The 15,703-nt window shown below is 43.4% G+C and overlaps 1 protein-coding gene across 10 annotated transcripts in view; it reads left to right on the top strand.

The window, feature by feature from the left end:
- The first annotated feature begins 285 nt into the window (after positions 1-285).
- The window catches only part of epha7 (eph receptor A7), a 111,971-nt gene continuing 96,553 nt past the window's right edge, over positions 286-15,703 (top strand). For all 10 annotated transcript variants that reach the window (XM_080744397.1, XM_080744404.1, XM_080744399.1 and 7 more), the window contains exon 1: positions 286-904. In XM_080744397.1, coding sequence (XP_080600523.1) covers positions 301-904 — 604 coding nt within the window. In that variant the 5' untranslated portion in view covers positions 286-300. The remainder of the gene's footprint in view (positions 905-15,703) is intronic.

The raw sequence follows: 15,703 nt of genomic DNA, 5'->3' as shown, positions 1-15,703 counted from the left end.
TTTTCAATGTCATAGTAATACACCTTCACTTTATAACCTCCATTATACTGTAATTACCTCTAGTTTAACCTCCATTGATAATCAATAGACCTCTTTATTTCTGCTTAGTTCTGATGACTTCATACCAATTCACATTTTTTACTTTAGGTACTTTTGATTTCAGTTCGCTGATGGTGTTCTGGAATCGACTTGGAGACGCATTAACTCAAAAACTTTTGCTCTGTTTTTCTCTAGTGGGAAGAGATCAGCGGGTTGGACGAAAACTATACCCCCATTCGCACATACCAGGTTTGCCAGGTCATGGAGCCCAATCAGAATAACTGGCTTCGGACTAACTGGATAGAGAAGGGCGATGCCCAGAGGATTTTTGTGGAACTCAAGTTCACTTTGAGGGATTGTAACAGCCTGCCCGGAGTGGTAGGCACCTGTAAGGAGACATTCAACTTGTACTACCAGGAGACCGACTCTGAGGTCGGCCGGAATTTACGGGAGAGCCAGTACGTAAAGATCGACACGATCGCGGCAGACGAGAGCTTCACCCAGGGCGATCTCGGGGAGAGGAAGATGAAGCTGAACACGGAGGTGCGCATCATTGGCCCTCTCTCCAGGAGGGGCTTCTACCTGGCCTTCCAGGATGTAGGGGCCTGCATTGCCCTGGTCTCTGTCAAGGTTTATTACAAGAAATGTTGGTCTATCATCGAGAACCTGGCCACGTTCCCGGACACTGTGACCGGATCAGAGTTCTCGTCGCTGGTGGAGGTGGAGGGGGTGTGTGTGAGCGATGCCGAGGAGGAGGCCGATAACGCCCCGAAGATGCACTGCAGTGCCGAGGGGGAATGGCTGGTGCCGATTGGGAAATGTATATGCAAAGCAGGATTCCACCAAAAGGGCGACGCCTGTGAACGTGAGTGGTTGCAGTATTCCTTTGCTTTCATGCCTCAAATTGTGGCATTTCATCTACTATTAGTTGTTCAATTTATCCCTATTAGCATTTCCACGAAGAAATGTTTCCTGTCAGTTAAGTGAGTCACCTACAAATATATATTTTATATTTTTTTACACTGGGAAAGCAAGGCTAACGGAACATAACATTACCTGGTGCATTTGTGATTTGATTATGCAAAGCAGGTAACTGGCGATTTAGGCCTGGCTGAATAATATTGTTGGCAAATAGGATTAAACTAACTGATTCGATAAGCAGCGAGGATGGATAAGGTATTCAGACCAGAAATCCTGTGCGTGTAATAATTGGGATCCAATGCTAATTGTTTGATTACCAGGCTCTTAATTTATAGCCGTGCCTCTGTTGACACTGGGATTAAATAATAACTTACTCTTCAGTTTAGCTCTCTGCTCCCCCGGCCTGAACACTTCTCCCTCTCTTTCTCGCTGGCAGAGAGCCAAGACAATCACTTGCAGAATACACAGGTCTGGAGGAAGTCCAGCCAATCTCTCAGTATCTCTCAGCTCCAGCCAAATGACCCTGACAGAGAGGGAAAACAAATAGCCGCCATACTGTGGCATTTAGGCCTCAGGATATTTATGAAGGAGCCTAACAGGAAGGGCAATTACAGCCACGGTGGCTATACGCGTTTCTGTGTAGGCCGTATACTGAACACATGAACCCGCATGGGGCTGTATGTGCGACAGCAATTAGCGATGAAATGTTTTCTGTCTGCGTAATTTCTTCTCAAAGGATTATTTTCAGTGCCCACCTGACTTTAGAGATCAAAATCACTTTGGATTACGAGGGGACAATTTAGGTCGCAGCAGACCCTAAGTGCTTCGTCTTGTGCCCTGCCTAAATACTTTTTTTTTCTTTTGCAAAACGGGCAACCACCATCTAAGCAGCTTATGTGGGCTAACAACCGGTAGTAATTGAACGGAATGTGTCTAAGAACAAATTCAAGCTTTAATGCCACGCTGTCAGCCATCGGGAACCCGATGAGGGGGAGGTGCTCCACAAAATATATTAGGCAATCCAATTTAGAGGAACTCAGCCTGTCTCATGTTATGCTATGTGTCTAATGTGGTGAGAGGCTCTGGCTGATTCAACAGGGAGCCCTTTTTATTGTTCTTGCTATTTTGGAATGCATAAATGGAAGATACAGTTGAGACTTTAGGCCAGGGAGGGGCAGCCTGTAATTTATTTATATGGGGGATTACAGGCATTAGGAATAGCTATTCAAAGTTATTTTAGCTGTCTGCTGGTTTCCTTATTATCTATTGTGTTAATTCAAAGTTATTTTAGGAGCCTGCTACTTTTCTTATTCTGTTGTGCTCATAGTAAGTTTTCAGAGAAGAACACTGTTGAATTTGCCTGCAAGCAAACCATTCTACTCTCCACTAATGTTTGGGTTCGTTGAGTCAGGTGGTTGTATAATGTGATTTTCATTAGTGCCTGAAAAGGTGTCCTTAGTGGCCAAAAAACCCCACACACACACAAAAACACCTAACAACCTGTGTACTTGGATCAAATTCCGGTGTCGACGGTGCACCTTTATGAGTTTTATTTCCACTGAGGCATGAGTGGACCTTGTATTAAGGGGTAGTTAATCTAAATAAAATGAGAATCAACACTGCAGCATCAGCAGTTCCTCTTAACAGATCTAGTGACACTAAATTGCCCATTCAGGAGTTTCCCCTGGAACAAATCAAAAGAAGCTTTTCAAAGTGTTTCTATCACACTGAGTGACAGTGCAAAAAGTCCAAGCACTAAGACTGATAAAAGTAACAATCTAATCCTTTGGACCTTGTCTTGGCCATGTGAACAACAATCTTTTTGTTGAGTTAAAGGGACATACTACTTGTGACATTACTATTACTATTGACTACGACTATTTTCCAGCTATCTGAGGAAACCGTTGAATTTCATTCACTTTGGTATGGTATGAAAATCAACTTGGCTACTGGTTATTTTTTGTCAAAGTTATCATTGATTTATAATGTATTTTAAAAGTCTGGATTGTTTTAAAAGTTCTAGCCGAAAATAGTCCCTGGAATAGTCCCTGGAGCTATATATATATATATATATATATGAATAAAATCTAAATGTCCATGACTCATAACAACATAGACTCAATTATTCAGGAAAGTTTCGTAATGTTTTAATCACTGGGGAAAATGTCAATAAATGCTAAATCGAAAGCTCAAGGCAATAACAGGACAATGGTACGATATGTACAGTATATGGTCAAAATTGTGAATAGATGATATATAGGCTACTCAAAGTTGATTCCAGGGACACTGGGTTCCTTGAGAGGGGTCTAACATTGACCTGTACACGTCTGTAACTCTGATAGTGTATAGATGGAACCTAATGGACCCTAGCGGGCCCATTTGGTTCCATTTGTACACTTTTGGAGTTACGGGGATACCGTGAATAATGTATGTTTGAGAACCATTGGGCTACTGTACTGATGCTGGTACAGTCCTTTAATGTCACCCGCTTTATAAAAAAATGTATCATAATTAAAACAACAATAAAACAAAAGAAGCCTGCGCTATTGTCAGTATCTACTGTATGTTACGAAACACAAAATGGTTGTCGGTGAAATATCAGGCGGTTAGTTGGGGGTGGGGGGTGCAGAATGAGTGGAGCTGTCACTCATGTCATTTGAGGAGCCCCCTCTGTAGATGCGGAGGCCTCCCTCCTCCAAAACGTGTTGTGATCCTCTCATTCATCACCGTCACCGAAGAGGGACCACTTGTCTTTCACTCCCACCCCCTCCCCTTCCCCATTCCCTCTCCCCGTCCCTGTCCCTCTTTAACTCTTTGTGAGGTGGACTGTGGCAGTAAAATGTCACTCCTCTCTCTCTCTCTCTCTCTCTCTCACTCTCTCTCTCTCTCTCTCTCTGTCTCTCTCTCTCACTCTCTCGAGTCACTCTCTCTCTCAGAGGTGGAGGAAGTACTCATATTTTCAAGTATCAGTACCACAATGTAGGAATACTATGTTACAAGTAAAAGACCGGTATTCAAAATTGACTTGAGTAAAAGTGCACAATTATTGTCATCAAAATATATTTAAAGTAACAATAGTAGTAAGTACCCATTGTGCAGAATGTCCCATTTCACAAGTTTTGAAATGTATAAAAGTCTTGAAAATAACAGAACTACAAGCGCACAATCGCGACACATTGTGAGCTTGTAGATCAGCTATTTTCAAATCACAATCTTATAGTATAGTATAAAAGTACAATATTTGCCTCTGAGATGTAGTGGAGTAGAAGTAAAAGTACTGAAAACTGGCAATACTCCAGTAAAGTAAAAAATACCCCCCAAAAAAGTACAGTAGTTGACTAAATGCACTTAGTTACTTTACACCACTGCTCTCTCTCTCTGTCTTCCCTCCACCCTGTTCAGTGGTCTCAGTGTAATGGGTGTTGAAAAAGGCCAGTTGAAGTGTCTCGCAGCCTGCGCGGGGGCTCATTCTGCCTAAAGAACTGCCGTGGTGTCTAAAATAGCACCCATTCATTCGCCCGGTCTTGTTCAGCGGTGGCTCCTCTCACTGCAACGGAGCCACTGAGTCGTTTGGCCAAAAGAGAGGGCCCTTGTGGAGAGACATTGCCACCTTTGTCTCGCTCAATCCCGGGAATGTATGTTGTCCGATTCTGACACATCACATCATTGTGGTGTGTAAAGTAAAGTGCCTGGGAAATGATTAACTGTTGACCCTAATCAACTGTCTAGGGATGGGACGATAAGCGATATCATGGTTTATCGCGATAAAAAACACTCACGATAATCGTATCGTGGAGATTTAATATATCGTGATATCGTCCTCCGTCATGCACTGGGATCAATTCACCTTTTATTTGCCGAGCAAGTCCGGTATATCGGGTACCACATAGACCTTCTATAATTGGTAAAAGGTACTTATAATATACGTACTAGATACAGTCTTTTTTTCACTCTCTATCAAATGTCTTCGCCAAAAAATAGCCAATCTACAGCTTGTAGATCGGCTATTTTTTGGCAAAAGATTTATCATATAATATCGTGATTTCATTTGTCACAATAATCGTGATATGAAATGTTTATATCGTTCCATCCCTACAACTTTCCCCTTTTATTTTACAAACGCGAGGGGATCGAGGCCCTAGCTATAGTATGTGGGGGTAAGCAGTAAAAAAAAACAAAAAAAACCTCACCTTGCCCTACTGCCATCGGCGCAAGCTAACAAGAGAATTAATGAGAGGATACAGCATCCTGCAGACGGCGGCACCATCCATCTCAACTGTCAGGGAGGGGAGACAGAAGTTAGTCGGAAGACTGATTGATGGCCTGGCCCCAGAGGGACGGGCTGGAGCGGTCGGGGTCTGACCACAACAACCAAGGTGTGCGGAAGCCACCACCAGGCAGCCCAAAGCAAAGCCCCGGCCCAGCTCCATCCAGCACAGCTCCGGGGTCCCTGGCTTTAAAAAGACTTCACTTAGCATTTAAAATGACGACAGGAAGCCGGGTGTCAGGGGGGGGTCCTCCTCGTGCATCTTGACGCAGCCCCTGATTGATAACGCGCGAGTTTAATGCACCGAATGGTTGTCTTAATTATGCAAATGTTGGGCGCGCTCAAAAGTCCTCAGGAGCTCCCGAATGGATTACAATCAGTCAAGATTGAAATAATCTGGTGACGGATGGTAGCCAAGGTTTGTCACTGCCAGTGTCTGGTGGCTGTGAATGGTGGCATTCTTCTGCAGCCCAGGGCTTTTCCTCCTTGTTGTTTAGCCTGGCAGGTAGCAGTCACAGAAACAGATGTGTCATTCTACACTCCAGGATGTTGCTTCCCGAATATGGTTGACGGTTTCCTCCAGTCCCCTGAAATTGATTGCTTCTGGGACGGTTGCAAAGGTACACAGCATGAATTCAATTCTGGTAGTTGCAAGGTGCAAGCGGATTAAAGCATCCACCCCGATTGGCATATGTTAAGAACGTACATCGTCGTTGTTGGGTGGAAACCTTGTGTGTCCAAAACCGTTCATTTTGTATTTATCATTTTAAAAATTAGTTAAACTAGTGAAAACAGCCGATCTACTAGCACACAACGCCTCGCACCGCGAGGCGTTGTGTGCTTGTAGATCGGCTGTTTTCACTACTTTTGTAAGATGGCCTTGTATGGTGAAGCAGGGCTTTACTTTACGAAAAAAAAACATACATTTTTGGAACTTGGAGATACGAGATTTCTGCCCGACAGTGACGATATGTAGAGCCAAACTTTAGGTTTTGAAGATCGGTACAAAACCAAAAAGAGGATTCTTATTCTTCAAATTGTAGAGCACTTACTTATTGTGTACATTTACAGGAATGTAACGGTTTCCTCCAGTCCCTAAAATGGATTGCTTCTGGGACAGTTGCAAGATAAAAGGCATGACCGCATGCACTCCTGAGTCCTGATACTGCAAGGTGCGGCAGATTAAAGCATCCCCCCAACGGCATAAGAATTTGATGTAGATTGATGCAAGGGACTTGCTTAACTTTACTCGCAAGTTTGAAGAATCGGAATGAAAGCAGAATAATTATTTTCAAAATAGCCAAATAGCACCCCAAAAAACAACAACTACGTTGTATATACTGTAGGCCAGTGTTTCTCAAATGGGGGTACATGGAGGTACTGCTGGGGGTACTCAAAAATGCCCCCAAAAAAGAAAATCACACCCGTGTGAAGTGGAGCTGTGTGTGTGTGTGTGTGTGTGTGTGTGTGTGTGTGTGTGTGTGTGTGTGTGTGTGTGTGTGTGTGTGTGTGTGTGTGTGTGTGTGTGTGTGTGTGTGTGTGTGTGTGTGTGTGTGTGTGTGTGTGGATCATGTGTACCGATTTAGACATTTGAAGAAAATATGTAGGAAAAGGAGCAAAAAGTGTGTTTTGGAGAAAATTCAAGATGGCGGAAAATCTATCATGGCGCAAATGGGCGTGGCCTATATGGGGAGATGCGTCATGACCCAAGGAATCCAGGGAAAAAATATTTTTAATTTTCCGACCTACGGTTCAAGAGTTACAGGCCAAAACGTAAAGTGGGGTGTTATGGCGCCACCATGCGGCCAAATGACACAATTATTTTTTATTTAATCCTTGAAATCATTATGAACCTCCTCTCCAAGTCTTGAAACTCTAGCCCCTATGGTTTGCGAGAGACAAATAATTGAATGTGAGTTTTTGCGATTCCCATTATAAGTCAATGGGGAAAATTAATTCACTAATAAATTAATATCAATTAAACTATAGAACCTTTCTCTTAGAAAAGTAATAGCCCACGATTCCCGAGTAAGCCGTTCGATTTGACATATGGCGCGAGTGTGTGGTGGCAAAACTGTGGGACTAGTGGCGTGCCGAAGTTTAGGAAGTTCAGGCTACATACAGACAGACAGACAGACACACCCACACGGCCACGTATAGGGAGCCTGTGCTTCACACAGCTCCAAAAATAGAAGTAGGCCTATAAATCACTGTTATGTTTAATGATGACACTTGGAGAAACATTTTAACGTAAGTTATTGACATGCAAACTGGACTGAAATGTTATGGCCCCAGTGTGCAAAATAAATCTGTTCCGGAGGCACCGTTTGAAACTCTCACTCCCTTTCTTATTTGTGATGTTATATTCTTGAAAACGGGGGTTATCATAGCATCCTATACCACTAGTTATGGTTTTAACTGCAGTTTTATAAGAAGTGTGGTTATGTAATAAGTTATTGATTTTCTTCTTGAAGGAAGATTGAAGTACAGAGCCATCGGTCTGCACCCTCCCAGAGGGGATGCTCCACTGACAACAAGGCCCCCCTGCTGCTCCTCAAGGTGCCGAGACCCTGGCCCGAGTCGTAATATCACTTTCACCCCGACATGCCACGGGGACACAGCGTTGAACGCCATTGTCTTCCTGACATGGAGGTTGCCTGTCTGATCGCATCCCCTCTCCACCGGCCCGGCAAAGGAGGAGGTAGCACAAGCAATTACAAAAAGAGGCATCTGTGCCACAGTTTGGATAGCTAAAAGAGAGCAAAGGACTTCAGTTGCACAAAAAAGAAAAAAGAAAAGAAAAGAAAAGGGGTTATGGCGACCAGGGGGATCGAAGATGTCTGAACCTGTTAGTGCAAGTGGAGATGATTGGAACGTTGAACTGCGAGCAGGAGTTCTTTTGTCATGTGGGGAGAGAGTGGGGAGGGGGACGGGGGGTGGGCCGGAGAGGTGACTCCTCTGGCGATCAGGGGTCAACCGCTGTGATCATCCATCTTCCGTCTTTGACAGTGTCCTGTCAGCCTGGGTGCTCACGTTACTAAGCACAAGAGGCATGGCTCCATTGTAGGGCAGCGGACGGCTGCAGCCATGTGTAAATGAAGTTAATATTCACTGACCTTGCACATAGCCCGATCATACACCCTGCTGTCACCTCTGAAATAATTCTGCGTGACACAAAGTCACAAAGGTCTTCTTTTTCTGGGAGCGTGAGGGGGGGGGGCAAAGTATATCTTACCATATGCCTTTGTTTGTGTGAGAATATGGATTGTTTACTTGTGTTTTGCCTATTCATGCAGTGCAACGCGGAGGCCTCTAATTTAGAATGACAGCTCGGATTCCGCTGCGCCTTCACTGCCGTTTCATAGGCCTTTATTTTTTTTTCCTCCTTTTTTTATTCTTCTTTAAAAGTAAAACACATTGTTTGAATAACATCAAGCAAATAGAACTACAAGATAGCCTAATAGGTATTTGCAAGATTGGGCTGTGCAAATTCAATTTGATACAGAAACAGTGAATAAAACTGTATTTATATAGCCTATATACTGTATCCTTTGTTTCTATAAGTCTTTCGTTCATCTTTGAACTACGCATCTGCATCAGCCAGGGCAATCCTCTTTGTGAATATCTTTGGGGCAAATATTTAACAAAGCCAACAGCTATGGAAACAAACCTTCCTGGTGAAAAGTTCGGACAATGCTCACATTGGTATTTCATTTGACGTGTTGATGGCAGTTGGATACCACAGAAAGCCTGCCTTAGTTTCCAGCAGCTGAGGCGAGTTAGTGCTTTCATCCAGGGAAGCGTTTTATTTCTGGACGTTTTATTCCTCATTCGGAAGTGGTGGTGGTGTATGTTTAAACGAGGACATTGGATCCGGAATTAAAAAACAGAATAGTCTGCTGTTTATTACGGCTGGCCGGATTACAATTCCAAGTATTTCATGCACTTTGCGTTTCCGTTCTCAGAGGAAGGAACCGTTCTTGGTACTCTGATAATGAGAAGCAGAAGAAACTACTTTTTCCTTATTACGAGAGATTAGAATTACTGTAGATGGAGCAGACAGGCATTTTACAGAGCAATGTGTCGTTGTGAGATGGTCAATGAGAGTGTCTCAACATTGAAATCCTAACCACTTATCCTTAACCCTATATTCTTAAGCAGGGCTTTATACTTGACCACCTCCTTTTTTCCCTCTACACCAAATCCCTATCTTTGTAAATAACTCAGAGCTTGCTTTTGCTGAATGTTAGCTTATTTCCGCCTATGGTTTAACTATGACATGCCCAGAACTGGGACGCTGGTATTTATGTGGTAAAGAATATTAATTATGAATATAATACAAACAGTACAAATATGTATATACGTTGATAGATGGAGGTCTGCTATTTCTGACTTAATTAATAACAACTATTCCAAAAAAGTTAGACCAAGGCACTCTCGGAGGAAAGTTAAAATGCCTTTATTTCAGGGCTAATGCATAGCAAGAATATAAAAAAATGCACCTTCGCGCACCTATGCACCTAAACTTTTGCCTATAATGACATGCCCAAAATAGGCCCACCACCAGGGTTATTAATATGCATAAATGCATATTTATCATTCTTGTCAGCAGAGCTGCTGACAGGGAGGATTGGGCAGTGTTGTTGGATGAGATCACTGGTTGTCCGCGTGGTGGAGGAGAAGCAGCCCAGATGTGTGGGCACTCTGGGCAGGGGTGTCACACCAAATTCTGGGCCCTGGGTACAAGGATTCACTGCGGGCCCCATACGTTATTTTGTGCTTTTGACTATTGAAAAATAATAATCTACAAGCTCATCTACAATCTAATCTACAAGCTCACAGCGCGGCACCGAGTGCCGTGCTGCGAGCTTGTAAATCTGCTATTTTTGAAAAATCTTTAAAATGTGTGCAAGAAAATGTGTGCAAGTCTTTTTTTTTTTTTTTAAACCTGTTTCCCATCTCAAAATATTTAGTTCAGGACCCCCCCAGAAGCTAAATTTGAGTTACAAATGTTCGCTTAAAAAATACATACATTCAAAGATTTGCACACATTTTCACAACTTTTGAAAAATAGCAGATCTACAAGCTCGCAGCGCGGCACTCGGTGCCGCGCTGTATATCTGCTATTTTTCCAATAGCTAAAGTATAAAATAATTAAGGCTCCTCCTCCACCTTGGGCCCTTGTAAATCAGTCCCACTTTCCCCCTCCTTGTGACGCCCCTGTGTGTGGGCAGCAACCAACAGGCATCTGGGGGGCCAAACGGACGTTTGTGTGTGTGTCAGAGGGAGGCCATGGGGGCCAGGCCCCCGTAAAGGACTAGCCGCTGCTTTAACATTGTCCCGGTCCTTTCTATCACAGCGGTGGGACCAGTGGGTGAATGGGAGCAGGGAGTGGGTGGGGGTGGGCGGCAGGGCTGGGTCAGGAGGGTATTTTCTAGGCATTGGCACAATTCAGAGATAATGCTTACTTGCTGACAGGGACATTTCCAGCGCTGATTCGCTGTGGCTGGAGGGGGGGGGGGGGGGGGGGGCGGGGCGGGCCGGGGGGGTATTGGTCAGACCTTTGGACCCTCAGCTTTTATCCCCTTGCAAGGAGAGTCTTTTCGCCTTCCCTTAGAAGTCTTTTAGCAGAGCTATAGCCTCAGACTTGCTCGTAGAATGGACCAGTCCCTCCATTATTGGGAGCGGCCAATGCCTGGTTGGCCTAAAATCCCCCCACCCACCCCTCTCTCTCTCTCTCTCATTTGCCGGGCCGTGCGAGTCAAATGAAAGGCGATTAGGCAGGGGCATTTTTCACGTCGCTTAGGATCCATGGCCTGTGCCACATGATTACTGACGACAATTTACAATTTAGGCATTTAGCAAAACACTCTTATCCAGAGCGACTTACAAGCGCAAGATCAGAGCGAAGCAGAGACAACATGAACCCTTGTCAACAAACGGCGGGGCGGAGATAAATACTCACATATGTATTGTACAGTGCAACGAGAACAATGTAGTGCATCAAAGAAACTGGGATGCCAGCTAAACCTCAAACCTAATCTGTCTAAACAACAATGCTAAAAATCTAAATAAAAACTTCTGAGCAAGTAACCAAAATATATATTAGATCTGCATTGTATAACTAGCCCACAGTGTTGATTTCGTTGACTAAAACTATGACGAAAAATGTTTGTCTAAAAAACTAAATAATAACTATACAAAAACTAAGCCATGATGACTAAAACGAAGACTAAATAAATTGACAATTTCGTCAACAAATAAAAAGTAGACAAAAATGTCCGGGAGGGCTAGTGGAGAACAGACCCAGTAGAACTAAAAGACAAGTCATTTCATGTTTGGTTGTGCTCAGAAAATAGCCGATCTACAAGCTCACAACTCGTCACAGCGCGACGCGTTGTGAGCTTGTAGATCGGCTATTGTCAGCATTCAACCAAGTGTAAAATCAGGCATTAAGATGCCATCAAGGCACCGCCAACATACAATTTAGTAGACAAAATCAACTATAGATTTAGTTGACTAAAACTAGACTAACATGAAAACATTTTAGATGACTAAAATATGACTCAAACCAAATGGTATTTTATTCAAAAGACTATGACTAAGACAAAATGTGTTGCCAAAATCAACACTGCTATCAAAAGAAGGGCAAAGGGACCTGGGAAAGAGGAGTGCTAGGGGGGTACGGTGGAGTCGGAAGAAGTGAGTTTTCAGACTGCGGCAAGTAGTAAACTCTGACAACAGCCTGGACTGGACACAGGATTCACTTCCTGCCGAGCTGCACGAGCGAGCAGGCTGTAAATTCTCTAATGTAATGGATTTAATCTTAAAAATGCCCTTCAATTTCCACCTTCAAATCCCCGCAGTAAATCAGCCAGATGGCCCAGAGAGGAAACACGTGTTCAAGTTCGTCTTTATTGCTGTCAATAGCGACTCTCAGCGCAGCCAAAGCTGTTGTCTTTCGCCTATTATTTGGCGAACAGTTGTTGTGAAGCCGCATTCTTTTCTCCCTCTCGTTCCGCCCGTGAATTTCGCGAGACGCATTGATTACGAGATTAGGCTCGATAGGTTTTTATCACTTCTCTCTTGGGCTTAGAGATTTGCCATTTTGATAATGAGAACCAAAAAGCTGAAAAGACTTCACTCACACATCCAGGCGAGGCAAACAGAAACGTCATTGTCAAGCTGTTGACCATATTCACGGCAGCGGCCATTTTCTTCAAACCCCTGGGTATTCATGTCTCATTGCTGACTTAGAACTGATGATGTGTTAACTGTCTGATAACGACCCCAAACTGACCTGCTTTCAGATTAAATGTAGGGCTTGAATGCTTACAGCCCTAGCTAACCACAGCATTAGCTGTAGCTACTATATTTTTTAGTATAAGTTAAGCAGTGAGGGGGCTTTGATCTTTTTGCTTAGTACATCCAACCAGGCACAAACTTGGGGTTTTCCTTGCTTAGAGGGCAAAGCTGCGTGCCCTCCAACACTGTGTAAGGGAATGCTAATCTTCTCTTTGTTTCTGGTGGAAAGCTACTTATCTCCTGCTAAGCACAGGTACCGCCAATGAATGGCTCCGTTGTCTGTATGTGTGGAGTGTAGCTGTAGCCAGACAGAGCCATTCCAACTATGCGTGGGGTGGAGGGGGAGAGAATTCGGCACAATATGATATCGGATCCCTGAATCAATTTAAGCTGGTTGTTTCTAAGGCTCGTTTAATCTTGGACTTTTTTTCTCCCCCACCCATCTCTCATTTCTCTTCCTATTTGCAGTCGTGTTTGCGACTCCTTGACTTTCCGATGTCCGCGGGGGATGTAGGTGTTTGAAACGAGCTAGTTTGGAGGGGGGTTTGACATTGAAACTTTATCTCAGTCCCATGAAGAGCTTTCCAGCAGGGCGTCGGTGCTTTCCTCTTCTCGTGTGTGTTCTGACACTGTTTCCAAGGCGCTGGGGTAGGCGCCTCGTCTCTCTTAAGGTGGGAGATTAACATGTCTGGGGGCAAAAAACCCAGCTGTTCGGCTTCTGTCTCTTTATTTGAGAGAAAAAGGAGATTTAGAAATGTGCCATGGGATACGGTGGACAGCAACAAAGGAAATGAAACACCTGCTGCTTCCTATGTTGGCTGCTGTGATGCAAGATGCTGGCAGAACATCACAATATAGGGTCAATTATTTGAACGAATGGAAGCGAACACATAAAAGTTTGCAGCAAATTAGAAATGTTTGTAACCTTACCGCGTTGTTTTGCAGCGGCGGTGTCGGCAGTGCCTCTGTGATAGAGAGCCACGAGGCACTTTGCATACAGAATTGATGCAAAGTTGTACTATCCATTAAGCATGCAGCTTAAACTGCCAAACAAGTAGTGCTTTGATTATCATGCCGGAAGTTAGTTGCATGCAAAGTGGACACTCCACTAGCAAGATAAGAAGATTAGCCCACACTTTTGAAGTACTAATCATAGTATTCCACTGTTATTTTATCTGGTGTTCTTTGCCTTGGTCTGAGGTTGCTCCCAAGTGGTATTTTGCTAGTTGCTGTGGAAAGAAACGGCCCAGACTTTAGTCGGTAAAAGAGATGGTGCTGCGGGCGGCAGGCATAAAATGTCAGCAAACAGAGCTTGATAGATGTCTACACACTGGCCAGCTATTTACTGAGGCAGGAACATAAGTCACGTCTAATGAGAGCAACACATGTACCCTTTAGGCAATGTTAATGCATTTAGAACGGGTACACATTATTGTGTATCATTATTTTATGCGTTGACTATTGAAAAATAGCAGATATACAAGCTCACAGCGCGGCAATTTTAAAAATCGTGAACATTTGAATTTTGACCCGATTCTATAAGTGTCTTTTGAATCCTTCTAAGGTTTTTTGAAAAACCTATGTTTCTATGTCAACAATCTGGCCGGCCATCGTCAAAGAAAAGGTCCTTTTCACATAACTGGAGCTCAGTTAGTATGTTCTTGAGAGACTACTATGTCAGTGGTTCTCAAACCTTTTCATGTGAAGGACCCCCAAAATGATATGTATTTGACCCACGGACCCGCATCTCTAAATATTTAGTTCCAGGGACCCCCCAGAAGCAAAATTTGAGTTTGATTGATTGATTGAGTTACAAACGTTCGCTTTAAAAATACATATATTCAAACATTTGCACACATTTTCACGACATTTTCAAAAATAGCAGATCTACATGCTCGCAGCGCAGCACTCGGTGCCGCGCTGTGAGCTTGTATATCTGCTATTTTTCAATAGCTAGGCCTAAATGGGTTAATGCATTAGAAATTAGCTTCATGGGGCCTATTAACTTTACTCTCCAGACACGTGGTCGTGGTCATAATTGTATGCCCCAAATGTAAAACAAAAAAAAACAACATTAAAAAACCCAAAATGGGAGTTATTTTTCCCCCTTAAATAGCATTTCACGGTTGTCTAGCTAGACATAGGGGCATTTTGGGAAATTGCTGACGGAGAATGTTTACGCCGGCATTAACACCGAAATGTAGCACAAGAGGACTGATTAAACATGTTTGAGTGGGAATTGGTTTGCTGTGGCAGGCAGCTCGTTGACATGCATCTATCCATGCAGCTGTCCTGTGGTAACAGTAACTAACCCTGCTGAAATCTTTCCTTACATGGAAAGGAATGGGCGTATACCTGCAAAACATATTTGATATATCAATACAATATAGATATCGTTGTTGTCGGGTGGAAACCTTGTATGTCCAAAACAGTTCGTTTTGCATTTATTATTTCAAAAATGACTTAAACTAGTGAAAACAGCTGATCTACAAGCACACAACGCCTCGCACTGCGAGGCGTTGTGTGCTTGTAGATCAGCTGTTTTCACTACTTTTGTGCAACAGCCTTGTGTGGTGAAGCAGGGCTTTATTTTGCGAAAATTTGCAAATTTGAAACTTGGAGATACAAGGTTTCTGCCCAACAGTGACGATATATAGATGTGAGACTAGATATCGTTTGTGATATTGAAATATTGTCATATGACATCAGTGTTGTCTTTGCCTCGTTCTATTCACTCGATTCTTGTATTATTCTTTGAAAAGTGTGCAAAAATAGCCGATCTCAGAGCTCACAACACGTCGAGCATCGAGAAGACATTTCTCCCAGAGGTTGAAGCAACAGCATCACATCAGTATTGCGTCAAGCACACAGGTACAAAAAGACAAATAGACGGGTAGAGGAAAAAGAGGGAAAAAAGTCTCATATACAACAAACCACAGATGACAGGTTTCCCATCCTAAACTGGGGCCTTGTGTTTATAGTCGATATTTATACAAAGACAATTTCCCTATCGGCGCGGCGGCAGAGGCGGTGGCAACTGTTTAAGGAAAAGCAATGACGTTAAAAAAGAAGAGAAAAAAAAAAGGAAAAAAGAAAATAAACCTTTTCCTTTATCTCGCTTGACCCGTTCCACCTGGCATTCATCAGCAGCCGGGGCGCCCGGCGTGTTGG

Source organism: Nannobrachium achirus, assembly GCF_963921795.1.
Source record: "Nannobrachium achirus genome assembly, chromosome: 16".
In the NCBI taxonomy this organism is placed as follows: Eukaryota; Metazoa; Chordata; class Actinopteri; order Myctophiformes; family Myctophidae; genus Nannobrachium; species Nannobrachium achirus.
Note: the sequence above shows the minus strand (reverse complement) of the source record. Positions and strands in the feature narration are given on the sequence as shown.